Genomic DNA, 13,165 nt, shown 5'->3' on the forward strand with positions numbered 1-13,165 from the left:
CCTGTTCTTGTTGGCGTGCCATGCTCTGCCTTGCCAGTCTGTTCTGTGCCCACACCTGCACCTCATCCATCTGTCTGCCAACCTGTCTCATACTCTCAATCCCATAGACCAACACACACACCCACACACACACACACATACTCCTTGACACTCATATGCATACATGGACACACATATACAGGAACTCACACACATAAACACACAAACACAATAAATCACAATCCTGTGTACACACAAGCATATACAATGACATAATGAGCGACTCCAACAACGTAAATGCTTAGTATGCAGTCAAAGAAGTCGCACCTCCTATGAGTAGTAGCGGAGACAGGCTGGCATCTGGGCATGAGCGGTCCAAAGCCGTCAGAAGGAGGCGGCGAGCGTGTTTGTCATCCTCTTCTCTTTGTGTTGCCTTCCTGGACGGGAGCAGGCAGAGGGATGGGCTGCCGGGGCATCTGCCTCATCCAGCTCCAGCTGCAGCAGCCAGAACCGTGGATCAGAGCAGGAGGAGCCATCCGGAACCAGCAGCCAAGGCACACACCCCTTCCTGGGGCTCAGGGAAAAAAGGGGGGAGATATGTGATATCCAAAGTCTGGTAGAGGACAAACACTATATGTAATGTGTATGTAAATACATATATACATACATACACACCCTCTTTCACACACATATATGCTCATTCACAATCACACACACACTCTCTTTAACACACATATATAGCCTACTCTTTCACACACATGCAAATGCACGCACACACACACAGACACACACACAGACACACACAGAGTCCATCACAGCTGTTACAAGACTAAGGAGAAGGGTAATTTATGCTCACACTCTTACATTTCATGCCAACACAGCCAATGATGCTTGTGTCAATATGCTCTCGGATGTGCCTGCCATCTCTGGGTCAAGGTCTGCTCATCTGCTGAGCCTTCTGAAGGGCTGTGAGAGGAGACCAGAACTAAAATCACCGAAGAGATTAAACACACAGCCATCAGCGCTATCACTCTTTCTGACACCCACTGGACTCAAGTGGTGAAAGTAATGTACATTTTCACAAGACAGATTATACACTTTCGCCTTTGCTGCTAGTGACCTTTGCTGGGGCAAGACCATAGGCCGTCGTAGGCCCCAAGTCATGAACAGAAGTCAGTTATTGAATTAATTGTTCGGATTCTCTAGAACATTCCACAGTCAGTAAAAGGGCACTTCTCATGGGGCTGCCTAAAGAGAGGGTGAAGTCATTGATTTTTTGTATCTCTTTGATTGAATATCATTAGTGATATTAATCAAAGCAGACAAAAGAATGGTTTAACTTTTGCACTTTGAGCCGTTTGCAAAAATGCCTATTTTTCTTTGAGGAAGACTCAAGAAGATTATGGAAAGATCTGGAGAATGTGTACATATTTAGAATATTTGTCTTGAAAATTGAATTAACCATTGCTAACTATAGAAACAACTCACCGTAGTTGTGTCAAAATAACATTCACAATGTCTCAATGTCATCATATACATTAAAAGCTGAGAAATGCCAGTATTATGGACTTTTACTGAAGGCAAATTCAGATGCAACTGCACACACTAACTACTTTTCATTTATTCCATAAGCTGTGGATGAACCACACCCAGTGCAAACAACCTCAGACTGTGTGGAAGAGGGTGGAGAGTAGTGTGATTGTATGGTGTGGTTCCATTTTGTTTGTTTTGAAGATGGACGTAGCCTGTACTCCAAGCACATACTCGTTATCGATGCTGTGAAAAGCAAACACTACTCTATTATTGTTGTAGTATTGCGACTGTACCCATCATACTCTACCAAATCAGATAATAATAATTTGTCAGGTTTTATTGGCACACACGACACACTGGAACACACATGTGAATATATGGAGGAGACACAGGACACACACACACACGCACACGCAGGCCTGAGGTCGCAGTGAATTTATCTTCTGCCTTTTCCCATCCTGGACTGTCCCTCCTCCAGGACCCCCCAGGAGCAGTGGGCAGCTTGTAAGCACCCGGGGACCAAGTCAAGTGAACTGTCCATCTTTGGTCAGGGATGGACATGTGTTCTGTTCTTTTTGATGATAAGCAAACGCATCACATTATATTTGGACACTTTCATCCAAAAGAACTTACATTTTTAAAGTGGATAACTGATCAGGTCTTGATTTTTCTGGAAACAACTAACACCTATTATTAATATTCAACTTCAAACACATAGCTCTGGGACATCTGTTTGTGTTGGCAACCTCCTGTCTACATCAAAAGGCATTAGGTAATGTTGAAGGAAATATTCACATGATGCATAAGTGCCTGTGCCGTGGTTTCATTAGTTACGTCAGCAAAGCTTTTCCTGTTCAGTAGGCTGCCATTCTGGATTGAGTTGTCTGTCAGAATTGCCATATATTTCTTGAAAAAAATGGGGACAAACCCCCCAAAGTCATCTACATATCATACCACAAACCTCACTGTATCATAGAGTGGTCAGGGAAAGCATTGTAATTTGTACCACAAATCACAAGCAATGGTCTAATTCTGCTAATGAAGTGTCGGCGGACTGCCTACATTTATTACACACTAGAAACATGTTTACGTTGTTTAATTAATGTCACATTCCCACGGGGCTGTAAAATGTAGAATTAACACTCCCTCAGATCAAGAAATTAATGCCGCTCATTGATTAAGAACTAGACTCACACTATGATCATACTGAAAACAGCCCTGAGGAGTTTAGCTGCCTGACTGAAACGACTGCTCCAATGGCAGTTCACTGCGCTGTCAATGATCAACGTCCCATCAGCACAACACAGTTTATTTTGTTGTCTTGTGATGCTTTAAGTGAGGGACATTCTGTGCTACAGTAGGCCGTTGCATGTGAAGCACAGAACATTACTTGCCTCTCCATTTTTTAGAAGTGACTAATTTCAAATGAAACATCATTATATGTTAATAAATACCTTGGCATTACAGTCTACCATCCTCTGCATGTGAATTACAAGTGATGGCTGGATGTATGATCCAGAGCCACAGAGAGCACAATGATCCATAACCTTCTCTCACAGATCTCACTGTTGGAGCATTCATTTCCATAACACGCTTCCTCAAGCATTATTTCCTCCATTGACGCCCTTCATTTAAAACCTATTTCAATTTAAAGACGCTCGGCGTGGATACACTGCTACATTGACTTATACCAATCATGCATCAAAGAGCCCAGAAGGGGAGGAGGGAGTCTCTGCTTTGGGTCAGTGTTCAGCAGAGAACTTCGCAGTAATTACTAGATCAGGCTCATTGGGGAGACTCTCCTCCCGATCCATCCATGCCTAATCTGTGTGCGTAACAATAAATTGCAGACTTAATTAAAACCAGGACCTTTTCTGTCATTTAATTACAGCAGAGAAAGGTTATTGCTTCATGGCAATTTTCTCAAATGCGATTCCTTAACAGTTATTAACAGCTTACGTTGCCATTTATTGTTTGAGATTTTTCATTTTTTAAATTGTGTCCCATTGACAGACATAATGGCTGGGGTAAGGGCTACGGCCCAGGCTGATTGCAGCCCCTCCAGAGATTTGTTTCTGGCCAGCAGAGCTGAGATGAGAGGTTGAAAATGTCACCGGAACAAAATTGTGGTTACCCCTTGTCTCAGTGCAGTGATTACAGAAGAGCAAAGGTTCTTTTTCCCATCGAAGTTTTTGTAATGTACAAACTGAATGGGTCATCAGAGTTAACACATGGGGAGGAGAGAGACTGAAACTTAGTTTACACTAAAGAGTTCTACTTGGGCCAACATAGAAAATGTGACACGAAACCAAAATGGTTTGTTTCAGTCGTGGCTGATACATGGAGGTTTTTTTCATGGCCATTTATACACCATACTGTGAATAATGTATACTTCACCTTGCCATATAATTATGGGATGTCACTAATATACTCACAACAAGCATTCTACACTTGATCATGCATGTTTTGGTTTATTACACACTCTGAATGTTCCTTCTTTTCAGAAAAGTTAAAATGAACCAGTTTAAACTGAGATACATACTTTAGAGATATTAGTATACCTGCAGCCACCTCCGAAGGGGAACAGTTGTTGATATTGTTGTTGATAACAGTTGACATGGGCCTCATGCAGGAAGCGATATCCAAACAAATTTCCACTTATTTTGGTTTGTATCCATGATTTGTTCTTATGTCATTAGTGTCCATTGATTTCTGGGATACACCAATGTTTTGTCATTTTTTGCTCTTCTCTTCAGTAAGAGGTAATTTCAATTTCACTCTTACCAAGATAAGAAGTAACATGTTGTGTTCACAGTGCAGACATTGTTTAGGACATATGATTTAGATTTGAGGAACATAATGCCTGATATCATAAAATCAACTTTAGATTATTATATGTTTTAGAGTAATTCTAAAAAATGGATTATTAAATGCATGGGCTAAAGAAATACAATTGGTCCACTGATCTTAATTCAAATTATGAAAACCCTTGGATGATATTGCGTGCGGTCAGCTTCTGAAAACCCTTGGATGATATTGCGTGTGGTCAGCTTCTGAATGGCTTAGATGTTCTTCAACTCTTGGGCATGCGCCAGAGTATTTGCACACAGCACTTATACTTACATTACACTTACACACTTATATTTACATTACACCTACACACTTATACTTACATTACACTTACACACTTATATTTACATTACACTTACACACTTATACATCTGCCCTTATATAGTGTTTAGGGGGCATTACCCCCTTACAAACAATCGGCCACGCTCTTCCAATTTATGATCAAGTAGCTGCTCTTATTTTTTCTCTTAACAGAAAATATAAAAGAGATTTAAGAGAATGTTGCTGCATGAGGCTGATTGAGACTCATATTAACCCCAGTTACAGGGTACACTGTAATGGTTCTAAAATTGCTTTGAATGAAAAAATGACTGAGTGACTTTAAAATATAAATATAAGAATCTAAATCGAGCATGGCGGAGGGGGTATTGGACAGGATATTTATACATACGGAGATGTATATTAGTATGAACAGGTGTGTTTGCAGATGAAAATGGAGTGTTTAGAGGTTATCGGAGAGGGGCTAGTACATGAAACGCAGACATACTGTCTGGGTGCAATGGAAGAGAAGGCCTTGATGACCTTTGGGTTGGCATGTTACCCCTTTTCCAGTGGAGCGCACAGAGAAATCCTTTTCTGCTCTTCTGCTCTAGACTGTACAAGACTCTTGAAGGAGGTGTTGTTTTACATATTATTTGGTGAGAACATATGCCAAGGAGCTCTGTCAGGCATTGTTTGAGGCAGGGCGGTGGGGATACATTCCCAATATCTGTTCAAGGAGTCCTTCATTATATTAAATGTGTTTTATTCCATATTTTGATTGATCTAATGTTCTCTTTGAAAATGCAGAAACAAACCAAAAACACACCTCCTTGCTTGTGAGCAGTTCAGCATATTCCTGTGGTTTCTATTTGCTAAGTGCTTATTGGCTCTTTGCTTATTGCTTATTGGTTGTCCCTCGCGGCATCCCTCATCCCCCGTCTTCTACTCTACATCAATATACAGTCATCATCAGTCATCTTCATCAGTCGTTGATTTCGGTGAATAACTTTCTAGTCGCGACCACCCTCTCTCCATCTTTCCCAGCAGAGATGAATACGTTTTTTCTTTCTGATAGGATCCTTCCTGCCTCTCTGTCTCTCTCTTCGGCACTCAGTTGCTCCAAGATTGTTGGAGAACTTGATCTTTTTAATGTTTCAGGCTCATATGAAATAGACTTGAGAGGAACAGTCAATGATCAAATCGGTTGTCTTTCCTCAAAACCAAGCAGAGCCAAATTACTTGTCTATCGACCAGGTTCAAAGTACATGGACTAAGGGGAATAGATTTTATGTTAAAAAGAAATCATACCAAACTGAAACTGTTTGTTTACAAGTCCAATGACATTCTTTCCATAGTCTAACTTGATCTTTCTATGTATGAATTATCCCTTAAATAAACACCTAGTTTTATTTCAATACAGCACAACAGACATTGTGGTCGTAATTAAAACCAGTTCAGTGAAGGATGAAAATCATATTCATTATGAATAGATATATCACTTAGATGATATTCTTTATTATTCTTAAGTTAATCAAGTGAAAACTAGGGAGGATTCATGATTTTGCCAAGAGGCTGGGAGCAGCAAGATGTAAAAGTGTTCTTTCTGAAAGAGAACATTCAGCTAAATCCAACAACATTAGCTGGAGGAAATGTATGACTGAATGAAATGAATGCGGGCATATGCTATACAAGAGTTTGTGATCTTGCAAAGACATACTGATTTAAATGGACCGGCTAAATCTAATTTAAATATATTAACTATTCATTAATTAAATAAAAAAGCCACTAGCCTTGGGCACAATCTGAAACTCTGGAGCTCAGTTTCTGCAGGAGGGGCTCCCTCTATTAGCCTATTATGCTAATCCTCAATGACAAAATGCATGTTTTCCTGCATCCTAAAGAGGATGGAAGATGACACTGTCAGTAAGTTGCACTCTGGGTACATTAAGTCTGCTCTTGCATAATTCGACCATATGGAAATATGTTTAATACATCAATAATTTATATTATAATAATGTCTGTATTATCTTTGTTTGACTGCAACCAATAATATAGGGCCTATTGTATTTGTCTTTTGGCTGGTGGCACCATGTTCCTCCAGGATCCAATCTGCTGAATTTGTAAATGGTTCAAATGTTGACAATGGTGATATCCCATAGGGTGGCTGAGAATGTTGTGGCTATACAGATATTACATTTAATGGAAATAATCTATCCCCACTATTCTCAGAGGGACCTAAATTCAAGCTTAGTTGAACTGCATGTGACCCAAAATGTAAACATAAAATGAGCATCTCAGATCTGGGAGTATGTAGGCTACTGCTGGTTACTATTCTTTCCAAAAATATATTTATATAGGCTTATTATAAATAAAAATCATAAATTAAGTGCAAGGACTGTTATAAATCCTCCATTTCAAAAACTGAGATGTTTGTAAGTGAAGTCACAGTCTAACATGTAAACATCAGGTTAACATTCAGGGAGGGTTGTGAAAGTAATTGTAGTAAAATATTTGAATCGATGTAGTTCTTTGCATCATGGGGTGGATGAGCGTTGAGTGGCACATACATCCAGAATTAAGAATACTTCACACTTATCTGGCAACCCTACACAGAACGTGAATCGTGCGGCACCAACACTGCGTCTAGCCTGCTACGTGGCGTCCATGGGCATCTCGCATTACAGACAGTTCACTGACCAATGAAAAAGACGATAACATAGAAGGACTCAAACATCGGGTTTGTCTTCTTGAATTAGAATGGTTGTACAAGAAACTACAACCAACCCTCACTTGGTTGTGTTCAGTGGTGTCAGGTAGCCTTGTAATCAACCGGGTATGTTTAAAACGTTTAAGAACGGGATACTGCTGTTTTAGATTACACGGCGTGTCTAGATGTACGGCTACTTTGTCACAGGAGTTGCTTTGGCTCCCGCATCGACTCCCGTTGTAGAAACAAAGAAACAGGTTTGCAGGCGCAGTAGTGGAAGTTTGTAGCCTTAGATTACCGCTAGTTGTAAACCAGTCGAAATCACTCATAGTTTCCCAAATGAACGTGTGCAGCTACGTGAGCTTTTTGTTGCTGTGCACTTGCAGTGTGCACGGGAAGCCTACCGTAAGGAAAGAAAGAGTCCACCATGATACCGAATTGACCAAACGAACTCATGAGGACAACCAAAGCTATCAGTATGATCATGAGGCCTTCTTGGGTAAGGAGGAAGCCACTACTTTTGACCAGCTGACACAAGAGGAGAGTAAGGAAAGATTAGGGTAAGGATTCTCTGTTTATTAATCAGCTTGTGGTTTTGCATCAGAACTCTCAGTTGCAAATGGCTAACAATGGGTGGAAGGATGTGACTTGGCTAATTTCAGCCACACAGTCAGTTATGGGCTGTAGCTTAGGGTGCTATTAAGTCTGAACCGAACGTAAGCTCAGTTATATGTAAAATGCTAAATGGCATGTTTCTAAACACATTGGTATTGGAGTTAACCACATTCACTGGAATCCACTCAGCAATGCTAACGATACTCCAAAAATAAGTTGGATCGAAACCGTGTGTCGTGGCATGTGTAATTAGGCTTACTGCTGTGGCTTACTTATGAATGTCGGAGTTATTTATTAGTCTTAGTCTTTTTTTAGTTAGCTTTGACTGAATTAGCCTGCAGGTCCCATTTGTATGGAGGTCATTTACAACCGACTAGCACAGCCGGGGATGTTACCAACTCACCATAGACACGTTATCTTGTTTCTTATCTACTGTGGTTTTGACAAAGTTCCAGTGCCCATCCCAAGTACACACGTTGGCTTGCATGGGCGTAGGCTTGGAGCTTGGCGCTCTCCTCACAGGATTCCCATTCCTCAAGCGCTTTAAAGAGGGAGGGCCCAGCAAACGCCACAACGTGGCATCGTGAATGAACATACGTTTTGCTGTCATGAAAGCTGCTGTGATGCAACATTGCATTTGAAGCAATTAAAACATGGGAGAGGCCACTTTGTCTCACAACTTCAGTCAAACAGATCCTCGTGTTTATTGATTGGGTCATATTTGTAAATCACATCTCCTTATATTTGTCCTGTTTGTCCACATGTTATCATGGCATTTTAAGTATTTTCTAAAACATATTAAATGGGTAGCCTACCTGACTTGTTTATTCTGGAACACTTTGGTCCCCTCTAACTCATTTGACAGGAAAATAGTGGACCGAATTGACAGCGATGGAAATGGGTACATTTCGCCTGAGGAGCTCAAGAGCTGGATCAAGAGGGTCCAGAAGCGATATGTCTATGAAAATGTGGCCAAAGTGTGGACCGACTACGACCTGAACAAAGACAACAAAATCTCCTGGGACGAGTACAAGCAGGCGACGTATGGCTACTATTTGGGTGAGGCAATGGGCACATAGCACAGGCCTTGTATGAATGTTTAAAATTAGTCGGGTTCGGGGAGGGAGCCCTTGGTTATTATTTGTCTTATTAACCTCTTCCTCTTTAGCAAACCCAGAGGAGTTTGAAGATGATAAAGACCAGTTCAGCTTTAAGAAGATGCTCCCGCGAGACGAGAGGAGGTTCCAAGCCGCCGACATGGACGGTGACTTGGTTGCAGGACGAGACGAGTTCACTTCCTTTCTGCACCCTGAGGAGTTTGATCACATGAAGGACATTGTGGTCCTTGTAAGTCAGAGCATAGCACCTAAAACACCTACTGGTTTGAGGTAGCCCCTCATATGAGCCCCTCATATGGCGTGACGCATTACTATTCAATTTGGCTTGGTTTTCCACTGTGCCATTTTGGGTAAGGGTGACTTTCCAGTGTGCCATTTTAGTTCTGATCAAACCGCTGTCAGTTTTTATTTCGATTCCTATTTTAGGTTCAGTTGTGTGTATGCCTTGAGTGCAGGAGAGGTCATGAAAGACACTTCAAGAGGGACAGAAAAGAAATGAAACTATCAAACATTTTTATTTCTGCTTCAGAGCTCCTCAAAAATTGCATATCTTTCTTTTTAAGTCCTTCAAATGAATTTTCCTTTGATTTCTCTCCCAGTTACAGCAATATGAACGAGTGCTGTTGGTGTAACACAAATCCCTAAACTGAGAACTCCTTTAATTCAAGAATTATGAGATGGGATATTTTTGGAGTGGGTCAGGGGGAAGCTCCTTAAAAACAGAAATTTGGCAGGTAAAAGAAGAGCAGAGCCAGATTGTGTGGGAGGAACAGGAACTAATGCACATTTATAAAAAATACAATACCCATTCTAAAGTGCAAATTATTTATATCAGTAAAGATGTGTTAAAGTGGAGCTTGGACATTCCAGTCCTATTTTGTGCCAGGAACAGAGTTCTGAATGTCATTCCAAATGTTTTGAGAATTAACTTTTAACATACCTACATTTTGATTTAAAGTGTTAAAAAGGGACTTGTTTGTCATGGGTGAGAAATTTGTACAGACCTTTGACTGGAAAATTGTTCTTGTAAAGTCATATTGTAGAGTTAGTGAAAGCCATTATTTCCATGTCAACAGTGGTAGACTATGTTTCAAAGACACTAAAATTGAACAGAGATAAAAAAGATATGACATCTGTGATATTGCTCAAAGAATAGAGAGCAATACTAAAGTATAGCGAGTGGCGAAGAGACTCAATCTTCTATTCTCTGTGTTGTAACCTCTTCTACGGCCCACCTACAGGAAACACTGGAGGACATTGATAAAAATGGGGATGGATTTGTGGATGAAGATGAATACATTGGTGAGTGAGATGGGCAACAATTAAATTCGCAGCATGATTTTCAGATTAGGATCAAATAGAGCTGTTGATGTTTCTCAAGAGAATTTGAAATATCCGCCGCGTTTGGTGTGGGTGTGCAGCTTGAGGAGGCTGAGATTGGCACGGGATGGGCTGCCCTCATGGCCTAATTCTGAATGAAAGATGTGTTTGTTTGTGGTCCTGGGAAAGGCTCCTGAGGCTACATGAAGCCGCATGTGATCCAGATCACTGGCACTCAGATTTCAGGCCATTTGTCACATGTGGTTTCCTCTGTCCATAACAAGCAAATACATTTTTTTTTTAAAGTAAAGCATTTTTTTCCCCATGGACCAAGTTTACTGAGATCTTATGCACATGGTTTTACCTCCCACTCCTTAAGAACTGAATTCTTGGATTCCTGGTTTCACCACGGGCACCATGTAATGAGTCACTAGCAGCAGTAGTTTAGCTGTATCACATTGAAATGGTTTAGTTGTAGCCCTCTTGGTCGCTTGAACTTACATTCCTGTGTTATTTCAGCGGACATGTTTGCCCATGAAGACGGAGGCCCTGAACCTGATTGGGTCAGAACAGAACGGGACCAGTTCTCTGACTTCCGCGATCTCAATAAGGATGGAAAGATGGACCAGGAAGAGATCCAGCACTGGATTCTGCCTCAGGACTATGACCACGCACAGGCTGAAGCCAGACACCTGGTATACGAATCAGACACAGACAAGGTACTTCTCACAACATTGTGCAATGCAGAGTCTGCATGCGGCCAGCGTTTGGCGTCAGATACTAAAATATCCTCTTCTAGTTATTTAAAGGGTTGGTTCCATTTTGTTGAGCTTTGGGTTTGAGTAAAACATTATTTTCCATGAAAACAAGTACACCTCCAGCCTGTGACTGCTAAATTTATCAGCAGCCATTTCCCCTCATCAGCATACTTCTCAGTAATATAGGAAAACAAAAAAATTGATAAAACAGACAGATAAAGCTTCACGTTGATAGGTGAAAAACGTGGTGGATTTCTGACATCCGAGGCAAGGATGGAAGTTTTGCACAAGGGCGGAAGAAGCACAGTTCGACCCTTCTTATCACCTCTGGTCTAAACATGCTCTTGTACATATGCAGACTAAGTGGCACCTAATAATCTAAGTTACACACAGAAACACAGAAAAGCCATGTTCCTGCTTTCATAAGCACATGATTCATACAAGGAATATATTAATACAAGGCACTTGATTCATATATTCTTAAGTCATTAACAGTGGAAATTATCTCCATCACGTCCTCTACAAAGACCCACTCCTCCTGTCTTGAAAGTGTGTGCTTATTAAATACATGTGGTGTTTAGATAACTGTTTACCATAACAATCCTTAATTTTTGTTAAACTCAGAATTGAATGGAATTGTATCCTGATCTTCTCTTCCTGTTGGTGTTTGTTCTGTTGTTCAGGACCAGATGCTCACCAAACAGGAGATCCTGGAGAACTGGAACATGTTTGTGGGCAGCCAGGCCACCAACTACGGTGAGGACCTGACCAGGAACCACGACGAGCTGTGAGCATCGCGGAGGAGGGTCACAGGTCACAGGACACAGGACCCACAGCATCACTCTGCTGCGCCTCCGTTTCGAGAGACTCTCGCCGGCAGCTCTAGTGTCACGTCCCCACACCCAGTCCCTGGGTCACAGCTCTCCGTCTACACCCCTCACCCTCAACCCACCCCACCCCACCCCACACCCCACCACCACCCCAAACTTCTGAGCTGAGTAGGGACTGCAGAGACACCACAGGGAGACCCCCCCCCCTGACTGCAGGGCTACCTCAGAGGGCAAGGGGACACCAAGGGCAGGCATACTGTCTCCCCTGACCTGCCTGTCTGGATCATGGACCCTTCCAGCCGTAGATGTGTAGACAGATAGTGTGTGTTGCCACAGATCCAGCTGCCCACCCGCCCACCCCTCTGAAATCTTCATCATACAGATCCAGGTGTTTACTGTTACTACAGATAGATCCAAATATTTCAAGACTCATCCTTTATTCCCAATTGCTATTTTTCACATTTTCACATGTATGTTTGTCGTAGGTATGAGATGTTCTAAGTATAAAGGAGATGTACGTCACATTTTGCCTGTTTTGTGCGGGCCAGTGTAAAAGCACAAACAAGAACTTATACTAACTTATTTATTTAGTCTTTAACTTTGAGGAGATGTGAGCTATAGACCTGGCAGGATTTGAGCTGTCGCTTCTAGTCATGAATGTGTCAGAGATGTATAGTAAAACTAGAGCAAGAATACTGTAATTTATATGATAGCTGGTCTTAAAGAGCCCTATAGCCTGAATTGTTCAGCCGTGAATTTTACTTTCATAGTCAGTTATTGCAGCTGCCTGAAATGTTACTAACCGAAATGTCTTAAGGACGTTACTTTTGCACGTCTTTTCGTCTGTGTAGCCCACATGCAATTCATTTAGCTTTAGTTTCCATTTCAATGCCTTTTCTGAAGTAGTTAATGGCCTGCATGGACAACTGTTACACATGTATGTTATAACATATGAGCCTTTTTATAAGTGAATGACTTGCTGTTTGTTATGGACATGGCTCTAGCCATGGGGTGAAATAACTTGAATTTCAGGAAAAGCTTTAAGCTTACCTCAACGCTTTTCCATGTTGAACAATTCCCATTTCAGGTGAAATCTCCCTCTCCAGGCCCCTATGCTGTTTATCGACATTATGTTGTATGTACTAAAAAAAACTCCTGATTTTATTTTTAAAGAAACACTTTTTTTTCTCTTAA

General features: G+C 41.3%; 1 protein-coding gene across 1 annotated transcript; it reads left to right on the forward strand.

The window, feature by feature from the left end:
* Window positions 1–7,351: 7,351 nt before the first annotated feature.
* On the forward strand, window positions 7,352–13,165 carry rcn1 (reticulocalbin 1, EF-hand calcium binding domain). The gene is made up of 6 exons (XM_012826957.3): window positions 7,352–7,890; window positions 8,811–9,004; window positions 9,114–9,292; window positions 10,305–10,365; window positions 10,903–11,102; window positions 11,825–13,165. Exons 1-6 carry the CDS (start codon window positions 7,670–7,672, stop codon window positions 11,930–11,932), a joined length of 963 nt encoding a protein of 320 aa, XP_012682411.1. The 5' UTR covers window positions 7,352–7,669; the 3' UTR covers window positions 11,933–13,165.

Source organism: Clupea harengus, chromosome 6, assembly GCF_900700415.2.
Source record: "Clupea harengus chromosome 6, Ch_v2.0.2, whole genome shotgun sequence".
Classification (NCBI taxonomy): domain Eukaryota; kingdom Metazoa; phylum Chordata; class Actinopteri; order Clupeiformes; family Clupeidae; genus Clupea; species Clupea harengus.

Excerpts from the sequence above, each read along its gene's own strand:
- rcn1 (XM_012826957.3), top strand. The coding sequence starts at position 7,670 with ATGAACGTGTGCAGCTACGTGAGCTTTTTGTTGCTGTGCACTTGCAGT. Across the intron at positions 7,891-8,810 it reads GAGAGTAAGGAAAGATTAGG|GAAAATAGTGGACCGAATTG; the intron begins GTAAGGATTCTC and ends CTCATTTGACAG. Across the intron at positions 10,366-10,902 it reads GGATGAAGATGAATACATTG|CGGACATGTTTGCCCATGAA; the intron begins GTGAGTGAGATG and ends GTGTTATTTCAG.